Raw genomic sequence first — 19059 nt, forward strand, 5'->3', positions numbered from 1 at the left:
TGCAGTATGAAGACTGTAAATGTAAGAAAAAGACCGAATTCGAAAATTAAATTAGATGTTTTGAAGCGAATAGATTCCAGTCAACAAGCGGATGTGTGCCATAATTTAGGACTGGCAAGTTTTTTTTTTTATGTAAACCCCAAACACGAGAGGTATTAGAACCTGTAGTACTTAGTACCGTGCTTGGGTTGGAGGCTGAGAAGACGAAAGAAGATATTTGTTGACATCGGACTTGAACTTCTGTAGACTGTAATTTTCAGGAAATACGTATGAAGGAAGGTTCCAGAAAACGGCAGTTGAATGAATAAACAAGGAAGATGAAAAGTTGGTTCTCTGAGTTTGAAGTTAGACAGTAAATGGATGTTGGCTGGTGGCAGCACGTGTTCGGACTGTTTTGAAAGAGAGAGCGGGAATTATAGAAGCCAATTCAGAAGAACAGTTTCCATGGAAGTATCTGTAGAAGAGGCATGTAGCAGAAACAGTAAGTGTATGAGACAGTGAGTGGAGAGACTGTTAGAGATGAATCATTAATTAACCTAACTGCCCTCTTCTGAATGGAATCAAGAAGCCTGAGAGAGGTTTTGGGGGCACCACCCCAGATGTGGGAACAATATTCCATGGGAGGGCGGATTTGCGATTTATACAGAGTGAGCAGCTGTTTGGAAGAAAAGTAACGCTGAGAGCGAAAGAGAAAACCAAGTTTTTTAGATGCAGAGGAAGCAATATTTGTAATGTGCTTGTGCCAAGAGAGATTAGAAGTCAGGATAATCCCCAAAAGAGATACAGTCCATTCCGGTTATTTGGGACACATCGGGACTAGTGCATTATGGCCCGATTAAGCGGCTGCCCCAATTATCCGAGGTTTCACTTAAATAGTTAAAAATAAAATGTACCCCCCCCTTTACAATTGGTTCACTGTACAATCAAATCACGTTACGATGGAGTCACCATAGTAAAGTACCGTTCACTATACGATGTGCAGTAAGCGCTGGTCATTGTGATCATGTTTGTGAATTGAATTTTAATTCTATTAAATAGCGATTCTAATTAGCGAAAATAGGAGGAATATCCACAGGCTATAAATGTAAAGATATATTAAGCACAAATTTAACCTTTATTACCTTACAAATTAAAAAATTAAATGATACGTGAAAATCAGAAGAATATACGTGATAATCGGAATAATTAATATGTACATACGAACTAGTTGACATTTCTGTTCACTGACATTTGTGGGTGGGGGTTAAAATTTAACACAGTAAAAAGATAAGCAATCAATAACAAAGAACACGGCACACAAATTGCAAGTAACACAATATGCGCAAGTGAAAACGGAGTAACAAGTTACAAAGCTTTAAAAATAGGAATGAAGAGAAGGTCTGAAAATTAATTTTTTTATATGATTCAAGATTTCATGGAAGTGTAAACACATTTCACCATAATAGCACACAGAACAGCTGTCGGTATTATCGCAAATTCAGTAAGATCGAGTTTACTGTCTTTTTATGATAGATTTCACTAACAGAAAAGGCCAATAAACAGGTGGCTGCTAATTGTTTTTATTATTTTATGGTTGTGACCTCCAGAATTTCGACTGAACCACGTGGGATTGTCGGAAACAATCGTAGGGTAATCTCCAGTGCTGTGGTCTCTTGCCCCGATTAAACGGCATGCTGTCCCAATTAAACGAAGTAAACCCTGGCTATTTTCTCAATTGGTTTCTGTTTTTTAAGATTTGCCCCAAATAAACGGCTGCCCCGATTAACCGGTGGCCCAATTAACCGGAATCCACTGTATATCATTTTGAAATCGGTATTAGTATTAGTAACGGCCGCATGGTGCAAGAAAGCCTATGGCTTATTTTGAACCAGCCAAGAAAAAAAAAAAAAAAAAATCCAAACAAAACAATGATAAAGACAAAAAAAAATAAAATAATAAAATAAAATAAAATAAATAACTAAATAATAATAATTAATAAAAAAAAAAAAAGGAAATTAAACCTATCATCCTATGCACTTCCCTTGCCCGAAAGTACTATCCAGATGGCCTTTGAATTTCCCCAAACTGTCAGCTTCTACCACCCATGTAGGCAACTTATTCCAGTAATTTATAACTCGCTGGCTAAAATAAAACTTCCTGCAGTCCAATCTAAACATTTCCCCCTGTAACTTTAATTTATGTCCCCTAGTTCTAGCATCATTTATAATCTTGAAAATTTTGTCCTCATTCATTTTACTCTCAGAGCCTTAAACACCTCAATCAAATCAAATGTCACTAAAGATAAGCATAGGAGCAGAAGAATCCTTTTTGTGAGATATAAGACAAGACTGAGTTTTAGAAGGGTTGAAATCAACTACGTTGTCTTTGCCCCACTGGAGAATTACCTGAAGATCAGCATTTAAGGAATTGGTAGCAGATTTTCAAGAACTTGAAGCTGATTGAGCAGGGCAAGGTTTCTCAAAATGGAAAGTAGAATGCAATGTGCTATCATCGGCAAAACCACGAATAGAATTTCCAGTCAATGGTCATTAATATACAAGAGGAAAAGAACTGAACATTGGGGAACACCAACATTAGTGGAGAAGTTAGAAGACAGAGAGCCATCTACCATCACCCTCAGTGAGCGATCAGAGATAAAACTGGATAACCAATTACTAAAAACAGTTGGCAAACCATAAGATGGAAGCTTGTTTAGAATACCTTTATGCCAAACATGATCGAAAGCCTTTGAGATGTCAAGAGCAACTACTTGTGTTTCACCGAACCTTTCCATTGAATTAGTCCATAAATGGATAACAAAAGCCAGAATATCACCAGTGGATCGACACTGACGGAATCCATACTGGCGATCATTGATCAGACGGAAGGTTTATAGGTAGTTTAAGAGTTGGCGGTTAATTGATTTCTCCATTACTTTAGAAAGAGTAGAAGTAATTGCAATCGGACGATAATTGGATGGGAGGGATTTGTCACCCTTTTTAGGAACTGGCTGGATATGAGAAAATTTCCAAGCAGAAGGAAAAACACCTTTGGAATAAAAAAGTGAAAAAAGGCGGCAAAGAATAGGAGTAAGTTCAGGAGCACAGGTTTTGAGAACAAGTAGAGAAATATCATCGGGACCTGGAACTTTCTTAGCATCAAGAGTCGTCAAAATCCTTCTGACATCCTTTTGACGGAAGACCACAGGAGGCATTGAATGGAGCGTACTGGAAATGGCGGGAGGTGTAATACATGAGTTGGAAGAAAAATGGGATGCTAGCAGGTCAGCTTTATCCTTGGCTGAAGTAACAACAGAACCATCTGGTTTGGGCAGAGATGGGCAAAAGTTGCGGCCAATAGCTTCGGCAAGAGAACAGAATGCTCAGCTACCATTAGGGCAAGAAGCAAGTTTTCTACTCTTAGCCTGTTCAAACTCTAATTTGGACTGATTAATAATTGCTTTACAATTGTTGCGAGGTTTGGTGTAGGCAGAAAATGAAACTGAAGAATTAGAAACAAGCCAATTATGATATGCAACATTCTTCTCTTGAACAGCCTTAGCACATTTATTGGAAAACCAAGGTTTAGATAAAGGACAAGATTTTAAAGTGGAGTGTGTGATAAAGGATTCCATTCCTGCAAGAATAATTTCACTGACACGATCTGAGCAAACGTTGACTTCAGAAGTTTTGAAACAGTAATCCGACCAAAGAAAAGAAATCTTGCAGGTCATCCCATTTTGCATTCTTGTAATGCCAAACAACACGAGGTTGGGAATAGCCATGAGATAAAGGCTCAATTGGAGAAGAGACAAACACCAAGTTGTGATCTGAAGTGCCTAAAGGACCTTTAACTTCAACCGTGTACTTAGAAGGGTTGTTTGTGAGAAAAAGATCAAGCGTGTTGGCAGTATGATTAGGATTGTCCGGTATTCTTGTAGGTAAATGAACAATCTGTGCAAGGTCATTAGTAATTGCAAAAGCCTCATCATCTCGACTAGCTGGATCGGTGTGACTAGAAAACGGAAGCCAGCTGGATTTGTGAACATTAAAATCACCTAACTGTTAGGAAAGTTGGACTGGAGAAAGTCAAGTTGCAAAGAGAGGAAGTCAAAGAGCAAGTGATTAGTGGAGTTGGGAGAATGGTAGAGAAAACAGATAAATTTGACACAATGAGGTAGAAAGATTTTAAGCCAGAGAAGATCAAAAAGAGGAGATTCCAAATTGCCAAGTCTCTGACAGAGAATATCAGAATGGACATATGCACATGTATCACCTTTGAGGCGAGAGGAATCATACAACGAATAATTTGGGCCTTCTGAGATGAGCAGTAGTTGATTCAACCAATAACTGAGATTCTGTCAGAAAAAGTACATGGGTTTGGCAGACTGCAAGTGGAAATGGACATCGTTGAGATTAGAATTGAGACCATGTATATTCGTGAAATGAGGCGCCTCCGTAGCCAGGTGGGAAGGAGCAGCAGTGCGTAGCACACGCTTCTTGATTAGACCGGGGTTCAAGCCCGTCACCACCAATTACGGAGGATGCGGGAAGGTCAGGGAATGACCAACGCATATCCCGGAGCAATATGGCCTTAGTTGCTAATGCTCCAAAAAAAAAAACCAAAATATTCGTGAAATGAATTAGGAAGTGCTTGGGAGGTTTAGATCTTTTCACAGATAAGCTTGCTTGACAATTCATGGTGTATTCAGTAGTAAGAAAAAGTGGGTGGGACATGCTGTATGAAGTAATCGAATTTTTGGATATGGCGTACACATGGTAAGAATATACCCAGATCTCGATATAACGTGGCGTCGACAGTGCTCCCCGCATACACACTACTCGGACTCCCTCCAGTCACTATCTGGCAGAGTAGAGGTAGCAAGATTATACACTAGCTGACCCGGAAGCCTCCTAGAGAGTTACCAGTAGGTTCGGTCCAGTGTACTAACTAGCGGCCGGCCTGCAAACACCGTTTTAGAGGTGTACCCCTGAAATGATCCGGAAGCCTCCTAGAGAGTTACCAATAGGTTCGGTCCGAAGTATTAACTAGCGGCCGGCCTGTACCCTCGAAATGTAAGGAATATTGGATCTCGCCATGATGTTCATCATAACCTCCAAAGTCATCAATCGTACTGCGTGATGGAAGAGATAGGGAAGGGTTGACTGGAACTTAGCTCTAGAGACTAAACATGGGTTCCACCACTTCAAGCTTCCAGTAAGCAAAGTTGTGGTATTTCACCGGTTGATGACAGTCATCTACCACCTCGTACAACCTGGTAACATAGAGGGGTGGCATTCCTCCATGTGGTGTGGGTGCCACACCTCAACCCCTGCTTATGTTGGTTTACACATGGGTGGTCACTCGCCATGTACTTGTCCATGGAGGTTATACCCAAGATTACTAACAGTCCCACCATCGTGAAGGTGCAAGCAGAGGATTTGGTTGTCACAGACCGTTCGGACTTCTCCGAAATTGGGTCCACTTGACTTGAGTGTCACCCGAATATCAGTTACATCAGCTTTTTAGACTCCCAGGTAGCAAGTACAGATTGTCTGGCCTATCTGAGAGAATGTCTGTTGCAACCTCAAGGACCAACTGTAAGACCAATTATAAAAAATAAAGAATTAATTTTAACAGCGGGAAAGGTAGCTGTTCCACTACAAGCAACTAGGGCTAGGCTGGCTATTAGGATTGAAATGGAGAGACTTTAACTAATTTTATTGAAGATAATATCAAAAGCAGAATTCAGTTATGTTAAATATTATAAAAGAGAGAGAGATTAGCCTGTATGATGATCTGAAGAAAACTCCCCATAAAAAAAAAAAAAAAAAAAAAGGTGGAACCATTTAAAACTAGTAAGGGCTGGTTGAATAGATTTAAAATCCAGGAAGAAGTGGCAAGTGCAGATTAAGGAGCCGAAACTTTCAAAAAAGAACTTGTTAAAATTATTGAAGAGGGGTATTATGTGTTATACTTCTCAACAAGTTTTTAACATAGATGAAGCAGGACGTTTTTGGAAACGAATGCCTAAAAGAAGTTTCATATTGAAAGAAGAAAAAAAAAAAAACATGCCAAGCTTCAAAGCGGCTTAGGATCGGTTGACTTTATTGTTGGGTGCTAACACTGCGGGGGATTTAAAATTAAAACCCCTTTTAGTTTACCAGGAAGAGGGCTAAAGTACAACCCAAAATCAAGACATTTTTCATGATTAAATTCATCAATTAAATTCATGATTTGGAATTTTAAGTTTAATTTTGATACGTAAGTAGTGGAGAATATTACTGTCACTTACCTAACAAGAAACTGACAGTAATATTCTCCTTTGGTATATGTATGTAATGCAGAATATTTTATATGTAAAAAATATTTGAATATTAAATATTTTGACCAACATTTGTGCTTTCACTACCGTTTATTATTTATTAGGAAATATCCAATGGCACTGACCGCAACTCACAAATACATGTTACCTTATGGGAATGCAGAACTCACTTAGCGCTCTGTTTTTCCAGAATGAATTATCAGCGTTAAGCGGGGGTCACCTGTATATATATATATATATATATATATATATGTAGGCTTACATAATATAAGCAGAAATATGTGTAAATGTATAATTTAAAAATGCTAAATGCTGAATGGTGCACAAAATTTGAAATGAACTGAAAAATATGTTCCTATGTGCTATATAGGGTGTATGACATGTAGGGACAGAAGATGGATGCCCTCTGTACCAGCCCAGATAATAATGAACTGCTGCAATCAATTGAATATGGAGTGAGAATTTTCCTGATTCCTCCTTTTGTGCTTGATTGTTCACTATTCTTGCACTATAGAACAGTGTGATTCCTTGTTCATTAATCATGATGATTAATGGATGATCTTGTAACCACATCACAAGTTGCATAATAATTAACATCTTCCAACAGCAATGAAAATTGGTTTCCAAAAAAAAATCAGCATATGCCAGAAATGAATCAACTGTTTGACATGAAGGGACAAAGATGAGTTCCCACCATATCAACCGTGATCTTGAATGGCTGCTTGAATACAGTTGGATAAATGGTTTCCTAAGCCCAAATGTGCTGGTTGTGTGAATTATTTATCCTATGCCTTGTGAGCCATTCCTTTTCTATCCATAACACAGTTCAGAAAGTTCAGTTTATCATGAGGGCATGAAGCTCAACATCACCAAGCACAAGAGCTTGAACATATTTGATATGAAAAGGATCCATCTTTTAACATGCAGTATATTCTAGGGATCTAAGCATCCCAAAATGTCAACCAATTTTTTTTGAGTACTAATTGATGGATCACTAGTATACATATGAAGTACATTTTCTTAATCTTGCACATTGACCTTCTGGGGTCTGCCACTTTACTAATGTGGGAGTTAAAAACCATTTCATAAAATAATCAGTGGAGAATATTACTGTTACTTACCTAACAAGAAATGACAGTAATATTCTCCTTTGGTAGCTCAAGAGTTTCTGCTAAAGTGAATGACAGCATCATTTGAACAATCCACTTTAAAAAAAAAAAAAAAATATATATATATATATATATATACAACACATATACAGTATATATGCATGTATATATATATATAGATTAAAAACAATCAAACTTTCTGAATACACACTATTTGATGCTAATTGATTTTAGTTTAAGGCGATATGTACTTGACATAAACATGAACCAAGAAAAATGAAGAAAAAACAGTACATAAGAAAAAGGTAAGAAATTTTGCAAAATAAAGTAATTCAATATAAGTGAATGATATGAAATTTATAATTTCAGTAGGACTTATATATTTTTACCATGTTTTTTTATTGGTCATTTAACATTAATTAGTTGGAAACATTTCATTACATTCTAAATGTATTAATTTGGAATTTAGATAATTTACCTTAAAATAAAATTAGCTATGTATGTCATGCAAATTCTTCTTGCTCTTAAGTATTAGCATAATGAACTACTTTTATATATAAATTCATGTATTTACAATGAATAAAAACTTTACATGGCATTGGTGCGCAGATATACCTATCAGTTAAACTGCAGACTATCTGTTAAATGAGGTTGAGAACAAGTGAAGTTATAATTCCATTGTATAAGGTAATTCCTATACTACATTTAGAATACTGTGTTTAAGTATGGAAGCCTAAAAGTTGACCTTTTGAGGTTCTCAAAAAGGTCCAAAGACAGACAAAACACTTGGTGAGATTAGCTAAAAGATGCCTATATGAGGAGAGACCTTGAATAATGTGAGCCACAGAGCTTGGTAACTAGGAACTTTATAGGGGAATCTAATTGAAGTTTATAAGGCTCTTAGAGGGGATTAGTAAAACAAATGAAGGAGAAAATTTCATGTTATTATTAAATGAAACTAAAACTAGGAGGAATACATAAAACTAAGGAAGAAAAATATAGACTGCACTGTGGGAAGTTTTTGTTTATCTAGCAAGTTTTCAATCATTAGAATAAGTAACCTCCATTGGTAGTTAAGGCCAGTAGCTTGGGGAAATTAGAAGGCCCTCTGGTAGGTACCTATAGAAAGAGATTGATTATATAGGTAGTTTTTTTTTGGGGGGGGGAGGTGGTACTGCAGCAAAAGCTTCTGGCTTCCTTACACTATTAGGGCTAATACTAATATACAGTGAACTCTGTAAAATCTGACACTAAAAATCCAGCCTATTTTGCAAAAAAAAAAAAAAAAATCAATTTTACAATCTGGAAATATTAAGATATATCAACAATTACATTGTTTAGTAGTGGGCAGAACTGAATGATTAATAATCAAATTTTCAATTCTTGAATATTTTGAAAATTGGAAGTAGTACAATACCAAGGCAACTGGTATTGCACTAGTATCTGTTTGAAAGTAGTGTCATACCAATGCATAGTGCAATAGCAACAACGTGCAGGCAAAGCAGTTGTATAGAGGTTGTTTGATGTAAGCTACCATCTGGTATACAAAATCAGTTTCCAAAGTTATAATATAGTTAAAACAATATGTTGAAAGTAGTGCAATACTACAGAAACTTCTTGCAAAGGCAAGTTTCTTCTGCTGTGAGAACTAGGACGATTGCAATATCCATACATTTTAAATTCTGATCCTGATTACTGAGAACTCACAAAATAGATGGGAGAACAAAGGTAGTCATTATAAATGTTTACTGATGTAAATAAGTTTTTTTTCTGCTTAATATTTATTGAAATGTGCTCCTCTAAAACTGCTCAACCATTGGTGTATTTCTCAAAAATCTGGCAACTCTCAATTCCTGAGGATGCCAGATTTTGAAGAGTGTACTGCACTAAGTATAATTTATTAGGTGTCATGGTCGACTTCTGTTTGTACTGGTTCAAAAAGAATGAACTTTGACTTCCACTGGATATCTGTTAAGTTTGTAAAGGGATGATGTCTTGCACTCTACTTGAGAACTGGGTGATACCTTTGATTGTTCATTCTGGTTGGATGATCTCCATCATGTGCTGTCTTTTCTGTAGTGTTGGAAAAAAACATGCTATGTTGACAGTGGATGTTTGGAATCCGACCACAATTCTCTTTTTAATCATAGAGACGCTAGGAAAAGTTATGTGATAGGTCTATAAGAATTTTAGCAAGATACTAGAACTCTGCCATCCAGCATTAAAAAAAAGAAAGAAAAAAAAAAAGCTGGATAGATATCTTGGCAAATGATGGAGCTCATCCAGAATTTTTCCCTATGCAACGTTGCAGATTGCACAGGGAATCTTTAGCTGGACAGGTTCGAGGGAATGAAACCTGTCTCAGACCTGTCCAGTTAGCAACTCATACAAGATTCTGAATTCATACATTCAAAATGCTGTGCTTTTATATATTTGTATATAGTTTCTTACAATATTACAATATTTCTTACAATATAAGGTAAAAGCTTATATTGTAAGATTTATTGGTTATCAAACAATTTCCATTATACTTAATGTCCAAAGGGTAAATGTAGTAGGATCCGTACTTGACTACTCTGACAGTCTTGCTCTAATGATGACAATGTTTCAAACTCAGCGTTGGAATTCAAGCCTTGAAAAAAATGTCTGCTGTATATCATCTCTTTATCTTAGTGTTGTCATTGTGGGAGCAGAATTGTCAGAGTGGATGAGTAGATTGCCATACAGTGGTACACCCAGAATTTTTTTTTTAGGGGAGGGTTACATTTCGCACCGGTAGCTTTTACAAACATAAACACATGATAATATAATTATAGAATATAAAACAAAATGCTCTTGGGAAGGGGTAATATTCTACTGTACTTTGTTAAAAAAATTTTGCTGAACAGAAAGTGCAGCCTTTAAAAACTTCAAATTTAGGTTTTACACATTGGATTTTTTTTTTTTTCAGTGAAAGAATCTGTAATATTATATATGAAGGGATTTATTTTTTTAACACTGACAAAGACAACTTTTTGAAATATAATGTATAAATAAACTTTAATTAGATATCTTGGAATAACTCCATAATTTGATAAAAACTAAAATTATTTACATGCTATATACATAGGCTACTATGTTTGTATCTGTCATTAATTTATATACACTGTACGAGTTCTACTTAGAGCTTAGAATTTTTTTTTTATATCACATAATTTTTTTTCTTTTATAGAGTCTGTTTATGAGATATGGAATTATACGATCTAGGGACAGTATCGTTTACTGTGGATTTATATTTTTCCTGAAACTGTTTGTTGGTAAAGTTACTGTTCTGTTGCCACACGGTTTCAGTAATCTTTCCTAAAACATTCGGTGACCTACAAAAGTTTACAAAGATATTTATTGGATGAAGGATGGGTGAGACATCTTCAAATGCTGTGATGTAGGGAGAAAGAAAGTCAGGATCCAAAGCAAGGGGAATGTAAAAAGTTCCTTTTGGATGGAGGGCAAAAACTGGCACACTTGCATGTACACCTGACTGATGAGGACTTGGTGACCTAACAGATGGATTTCCTAATAGATTATTGTAACATACTGACTCAGATTGTGGATCACTTAATGTTTGTAGTTCATAATTTGGAACAAAAGGCATCTCACCACCAGTGCTATAACCAGAGCTACTTCCATTGGACCTTCCCATTGCTGGAGGGCTTGAGTTAGAACCACAACTACTGCTTGAATCCCCCTGCTGATCCCATCCTCCATTTGACTGTAAGCCTAATTCTGGACAAGGAACTTTTTGAGACATTTCTAATTGATTATTCATATGTGGCATAGGTGAAGTAGCAGTAGATCTTAGTGCTGGTATTTCTGAGTTGGGAACAAAATTGTCTGAAGGATACACATTAACATTTGGCTGTTTCCAGTTGTGTGTATCATCTTTAGAAATCACTGGAGGATAACCAATATTATTTTTATTTTCATAACTATTTCTTTCATTTTCTGGCAAATTTAGATGAAAATGGAGGTCAGCATTAAAGCGATCTTTAATATTGTTTTTAAATTTGTATACTTCATCTACCTTTGGAGAGCCAGCAGCACTGGAAGGAGTCACACTTGAACAATTTGTACTTGCTGGCCGATGAACAGAAGTATGTGTAACAATACAACTAGCATTTAAACTATTACTACGAATCCTTTCAACTGGATGGCCTGGATTCTGTAACATTTCTCTGAGTTGACTAATTTCATTATGGTATGACTTCTCATCAGTGCTTTCACTGGAAGTGGCTGTTTCTGTTAAATTAGAGAAAGATTTCACTGTATCATTGTTAGCTTCATATTTTGGATTTATTTTAACATCTGAAAGATTGAAGGCAGGGGGAGGAATTACTGTAGATGTTGGTGAAAAATATTTATCACAGATGGAATGAAATGGTGAAGTTTCTGTTTCCATTGCTGCTGTTCCTATAGATTCTTCATCATTAGAGATTCTTGGTATTCCATATATACTGTCAAAATAAGCAATTCCTGAAAATAAAAAAGACCTACATTATAATCATCTTATGAAGATTATGCATAAGTTAATTAAACATTGAAACATCATTTACTTTAATTGCAGTTTGAGTGACAAACCATAAATATTGAAGAGATTAAACAAAAGCTTAATTTTTGCAATTAAACTCTGAATGCCTTGTGCAGCATACTTAACCCCAAGCCCACTGTGCAGGATCAGCGAGACTCCAAACAATATTTCAGAAATTTGTGCTCTTCATTTGCTCTCTGTCTACACAGCTGTAACTCCTATAGCTGTTTTCAAAAATGTTTTCTTTGATTTCTCCACAAAAATTTCCAGAAATCTCTGTTAATTATCACACAGAAAAAATTAAGGAATTAAATTAAACCTAATTGTATGCACATGCTTAGTGGCACCTGTCATGTACAATTATTGATAGCAAGCTGGTTTGTTGACACCTGATTTCCTCCAATTAGTAATGCTCTCTGGCTTTGTGACATTGAAGCTTCATTTTGGAATAAAACTGTTGACACTCAGCTCATGTATCACATCTCAAGCAGTGGCACTGCTGTTATTGAAGTGCATGGGTTTTATTTTAATTGGCATTTTGCTCACTGATAGGTCTATAGGGAGTTTTAATTTCAAAAATTAATTAAAATACATGTTTTTATTTAATAATATAAAAAATAGATTTTTCACAGCTGTGGTCAGAGAAGATTGAAAATAAAGGTGGCATTAAGAAAGTGAACAATTCTGAATTATTTTTTGGTGATTTTCCAAAGCACATGTGCAGGGTTGAAGTGACCCTCCATGCATAGAGGAAGAACAATTCTTCATGTGACTGGTGAGGTTAACCCTCTAGTGGGTGCTGGTGTGCTTGCTACATCAAAAAAAGAAAAACTTCAATTTTTAAGTATCTGTTAGAATTAAGTTAGCATGAATTTTACTCTTCTTCCAGTATGGTATTTACTTTTTATCTACATTATTAATTATTTTGAAATTGGAAAAGTATAGCAGTAAGGAATTCTGTTTGTGCGAAAAATGTGCTGCATGCCTGAATTTATTTTCCATGGAACTTGGTTTCAGCTTTGATTTCACTCATTTTGTATCACTGGAAGTGAAATAGTTAGGAAATAAGATTTTTTTTTTTTTTTTTTTTAATAACGAAAGTACTGTACTGTCAGAATAATGAATAAAATTTTTTGAAATATAATATTGTGGAGTCACATATTTAATCCTTTAGCACACACAGAAAAAAAAGCTAAATGGTGGTTAAAGTAAATTACATGCTTGCTCTTGAATTTATTAATTTTTGTATTATTATTTTTTGCTTCTAGTTGTTATTTGGTTTTTAGGAGCATTAGCAACTAAGGCCATATTGCTCCAGGGATATGCGGTGGTCATTCCCTGACCTTTCCGCATCCTCCGTATTTGGTGGTCACGGGCTCGAACCCCAGTCTAGTCAAGAAGCGTGTGCTATGCACTGCTGCTCCTGCCCACCTGGCTACGAAGGCACCCGTTTTTTGCATCTAGAGTGTTAAACATGATAATAATGAGCCACAAACAGTCAATGGAATTATGGAGCAAACAGGATCCATGCTCAAGATATATTTACAAATATATTTTTGTTCCTAATATAGAAGTATATACAGTATGGGATCCCCATATTTGGAATCTCGAAATCTTTTTTCTTTTTTTAAAATTTAATTATGTGATGCTGCTCTACTGTTGCTCAGCTCATCTTTCTATTAGAACATGGTAAACTGACATTTTTTCATGAAATTTCCATGGCTGCTATGCATATTAAATTAACGACATTTCTTTTATTGAAGGAGTAACTGTATTCAATGAACATGTAAATTGCTGAATTTTTTTTCTACTATTCTACTACTTGTTCTAACAGTCCCTCTTCGTGGTAGATTGACAATCATTTTTCTTAGTGAGTTCCAGTAGTATACTGCCGGAGATTATGGCAAAGGTGCATTCTATCATAAATAGTTCACCTTCCACGTGTGTGTTAATTTACTGTGAAACACTGCAAAAATTTGCAACCCCCTGCATTCGATGGTAATGGCAAGGTAATGTGTCCAATTTTTACCACTGGCATAAGAGGAAGCCTTCAACTTCTGTTCCTCTATGCAGCATATCATCCCCTTGGGATATTTAAAAATTTCCAAACTGGTACATGATTTTAATTAATTTCGATCAGGGCTATTTCACATACAGAAAGTCAGCTGCACTTTGCTGTGACTGATACTGCATTGTCGTGGCAATGAAATTTTAGCAACTATTAAAAAAAATATAATAAATAAAATAAACAAAATTAAAGGGAGAGTGAAAAGCAAGTAAAGAAACAAAACATAACAGAATTTATTGGATAGTCTATGTATTTTTATTCTTTGATGAATAGCTAAAAATTATTTTTTAAATTCTTTTCTGGTGATAACAAGAAAATGTGAGACAAATTTTATGACAAATAACATCCCTATTAAACAGTGCAGTCCTGATATACTGAACCTATACCACAGTTTTGGACATAATCCCAGTGTGATTATGTCACAGAACAGGAGTATAAAAAATAATACAGTTTATGGCAAACATACAGATTTCACAATAGATACCAACAACAGCAAACTTCATACCTCATGGAGGGAGAAACAGCTAAAGTAATGGTTTCCAAATGCAGAAAATTAAATTTTTATAAATAAAACACATCCCAGAGTAATTACTGTAAATGTTGTGTTTTTCACCTATTTCATTTCAATTAGAGATGCAGTAAAAAATACATTACATCAGTGATGTAATGGTAATTGCACACTGGCAACTCACGAAAAAGTAAAAATTTTCCTTCTGAGAGGTGATATATTCAGTTATAAATTTTTGTAAACAACATGTGCCATACTTTTCAAAGCTAAGAAATCACATGCAGAATGGCAAAAACTGCTAAAAGCATAATGCAAAGTGCACCCTGGAATACGTTAATTGTGTAACAAAAAGTACTTGTGTGACAAAAACAGATTTTTTTTTTTTTTTTTTTTCCCTGCAATGTAATGAGAACCTGTAATTCTTTCTTTAAAAGTTGAAACTTGATATTGCAAATATTGGCATGTTTTAAATTTAATTAAACCTTTGTTGCAATTATTGGTCTGAAATTCCTTTCAAAAGGAGATTTTCAGAAGGTACTACCATTCAACTCTACTTAGTATTAATACTGAATGTTGACACATTTTATTCTATAATTAAGCTTTGTTACTCTGTTGTATCAAATGGAGGGAAAGTGAGATAATGCTGTTAGTTAAGAAACATAAAATCTAAGGAAGTGCATCCAGCTGACATGGATGGACAGGACAGTGCAATGTTGAGTCAGTTTGGTGTGACATAAGCATTGGGAGATCAAAATTGAGAGTAGGAGTGTGCTATAGGCCTAATGACTCTGATGAGTATAATAAGAAACTGTACAGAGAAATAGAGTGAGCTAGTAAATCAGACTGTCTTATAATGAGGGATTTTAACTTCCAAGATATTGACTGGAACTTTTGGGTTGGTCACTCGCTCACTAGCAAGGCTTTTGTGGATTTATTGGATGATTGTTTCTTACAGCAGCATATTCAAGAGGCAACTAGAGGGAGAATACTCGGGATTTGATTATGAACAGTGATTCTTCATGCATTAAGAATCTGCAGATAAAGAAACCACTAGATGGCAGTGACCACAGTGTGCTGATGTGGGATTTACTTAACTACCATTGGGGGAAAAGGGAAGGGTTTTTTCTTTCGTAAAGGTGACTAATGGTCTCAGACAGTTTTAAAATTCTATACGATGGAATCAACTGATGATGTTACCAGTATCAAATTCTAGATGGGAAGCATTCAAGGAAGTAATCTTGGAAGCTATTAGGCTTTTTGCCCCAACCAAGAAATACTGTTCAAGGTTTAGGCCTAAATGGATGGCAGATGAACTAATGAGACTCATGGTAGAGAAGAAAAATCCATGGGATGCATATAAATTATCAGGTGACACAGAAGACTATGGTAGATATAAGCTAGTTTGTAATCAAATCACAAAAGAGGTTAGGCAAGTGAAGGCTGATTTTGAGAAATCTTTGGTAAAGGATGCAAAGAAAAACAGCAAAGGGTTCTTTACTTATGTAAACTCTAGAAGGAAGGGGATAAATCAGATTGGTCCACTTGATATCGACGGTTCAAATGTTGATGAACCTGCTGAGGTAGCTGGCAAACAATCAGTATTTTACATCTACATTCACACATGAGGAAGTCTGTAGGGAATTGGAGGCCAGACGCTTACCAAACTCTATCAGGGAGCTAAATGATTTTGTAATAACTGAGAGCAAAGTGGAGGAGAAATTGTTGAAATTGAACATAAAAAAGACATCTGGGGTGGATGGGATCTATTTGGTTATATTGAAGGAGGCAGCAATGGAAATAAGCAAACCCTTAACCATAATTATGAAAGCTTCCTTGGACTCAGTGGAGGTCCTCATGGACTAGAGATGTGCAAATGTGTCCCCAATTCACAAAGGGGGATCAAAGGGTGACATAAGTAATTACAGACCTGTTAGTTTAACTTCTGTTCTAGGGAAAATATTGGCATCACTGGTTAAAAGAACACTGCAGGATCATCTAGACAAGACTGCAGTTATAGTTCAGACAGCATGGATTTGTTAATGGGAAGTCTTGTCTGGAAAATCTGATTGGATACTATAATGTGGTCACAAAGGAACTGGATACAAAAAATAATTTTGGTATCATATACTTGGATTTTAGGAAAGCTTTTGATACTATTGCACATGGAAGACTACTGTGCAAATTGAAGTAGTATGGCATTAAGGGCAGGTTGCTACACTGGATAAAAGGATGGTTAAGTGGGAGAAGACAGAGAGTGGTAATCAATGGACACTGCTTTTCATAGACTAATGTTATTAGTGGAGTCCCCCCAGGGTTTGGTGTTGGGCCCAGTGTTGTTTTCTGTATTTATCAATGATACTGATGAAGGTGTATCAGGGTTAATGTCTATGTTTGCAGACGATACGAAAGTTGGCAGGGTTGGTCGCGATAGCATGCTACTGCAACAGGACCTAGAAAAGTTGAATAGATGGCCTGAGAGGTGGCAAATATAAAGTATTGTATTGTAGCAGTAACCCCAACTGTGTGGTACTACACTTAGGGTGGTAGAAAATGAAAAAGACCTGGGTGTAATTGTGCAGTCAGATTTGAAGTTTTCTAAGCAATGCAGACAGGCTGCCAGAGCAGGCCATTGGGTTTTTGTCAATGATATACAGGAATTTTACTAGCAGATAAAAGGTGATTATCCCATTGTATTAGGCAATGCTCAGGCCACATCTTGAGTACTGCATACAGGTTTAGAGGCCTTATTTTAGGAAGGATGTAGAGCTGCTGGAACGAGTACAAAGAAGGGCAACGAGATTGATGAATGGAACAAAGGGTTTGCTGTTACCAAGAAAGTCTTAAGTTCTGCAAATTGCAGCTTCTGGAGACTAGGCACCTGCGAGGTGATCTAATTGAAGTGTATAAGGCTTTGAATGGTTTGAGCAAGCTCAATGTTGATGGGATTGTTCCTCTTGCTCAGATTACTCACCTGAGGGGACATAAGAAATTGAGGAAAGACAATTGTAGAACAGATGTGTGGAAATTTGTCTTTAGGCAGTGGGTGGGTGATAGTTGGAACAAAATTCCATCTAGCAGTGAATATCAAAAACTTAAATAAGTCGAAGGCAGAACTAGACAAGCATTTGGGGTGAATTGGAAAGGGTTTTTTTTTTTTTTTTTTTTTGGTTGATGCTATATAAGTTTGCTTTCTTGTATCATATGCCTCTTCGAATGCTAATGCTAATTTTTTTTGTGTTCACTATTTAAATGAAAATAACTTATTACAGCTAAGTAAGAATATCATCCTTTGTAAAAAAAAAGTTCACTATGTCCTTTGGTCATTGCTACTCCATCCCCAATATAAAGATGAGTTGGGAGACACATGCTCCTACTGCAGAACAGTTGCTGTCAACACAAACATGGTAGAGACCTTGGGGCAACTATGTCAACACGTGCAAACGGATATTTCATTTCAAACAGCTGAAAAAAATAAATTGTTTTACAGTGAGATCTATGGTTACCACTGATTACCACTCTGTCTTCTCCCACTCAACCATCCCTTTATTCATAGCAGAAACTTACCCTTAATGCCATACTGCTCCAAATTGTACAGTATTTTTCCATGTGCAGCAGTATTAAAAACTTTCCTGAAATCCAAGTACATAATGTCAAAATTATTTTTTGCACCCAGTTCCTTGGTCATTGCATCATAGTAATCTATCAGATTGGTTAGACAAGACCACCCCTTAACAAATCCATGCTGTGATTACAGTATCATTGCATGTCTGTCCAGTTGATCCTGCATTACTTCTTTAACCTGTGATTCCATTGTTTCCTTATTTCCCTGGAACTGATAACCTTTTGACACTCCTTTATGAATTGGGGATACATTTGCACATCTCCAGTTTATAGGGACCTCCCCTGAATCTGAGGATGCTCTCATAATTAAGGCTAAGGGCTTGCTTACTTCCTCTGCTGCCTCACTAAATATACAGCAGATTCTCGATTTACTGGGATTAGATTAATCGGGACACTTCCAGATTCCAAAGTAAAAAAAAAAAAAAAAAAAAGAAGTATATCCACTGGAAATCATAAAATTCAAGTAATAAACAGAATAGGTATAAACAGATGTTTTGCAAGTTGTAAATAAGCGGTGTTATAAGTCATGACTGGGAGATGAATGTACCTATTTTCCTGCAACCCCTTCTGTTTTCACATCCGCCGCACGCAAAAAAAAAAAAAAAAACCACCAATAGAAAGAGAACAAATGTTTAGTGTGCTGCGTGGACTGTTGTGTTCCATCGCACCACAGAAAGAAAAATTTTTTGTCTTTTTGTTATGTAGCAGCTGCCCAGAATTCACCAGTGAATTTCAAAAATTTATCGAAACCAATGAACTTGTGCTGGATTAAATTTACAATGCCGATGAAACAGGATTGTACTGGAAATGTCTTCTGTCAAAAGCTTGGGCTTACAAAACTGGGGTAAAAGCTCCAGGACATAAAATGCAAAAGCAAAGATTGAC

At 36.1% G+C, this 19059-nt stretch overlaps 1 protein-coding gene across 1 annotated transcript in view; it reads right to left on the reverse strand.

The window, feature by feature from the left end:
- Positions 1 to 10618: 10618 nt before the first annotated feature.
- Positions 10619 to 19059, reverse strand: part of LOC150076180 (uncharacterized) — a 68362-nt gene continuing 59921 nt past the window's right edge. The window contains exon 6 of the mRNA XM_090387278.1: positions 10619 to 11922. Within this exon, the coding sequence (XP_090243404.1) occupies positions 10619 to 11922 (1304 nt within the window). The remainder of the gene's footprint in view (positions 11923 to 19059) is intronic.

The sequence above is a fragment of the Mastigoproctus giganteus genome, chromosome 13, assembly GCF_048544385.1.
Source record: "Mastigoproctus giganteus isolate SK-2022 chromosome 13, ASM4854438v1, whole genome shotgun sequence".
NCBI lineage: Eukaryota > Metazoa > Arthropoda > Arachnida > Uropygi > Thelyphonidae > Mastigoproctus > Mastigoproctus giganteus.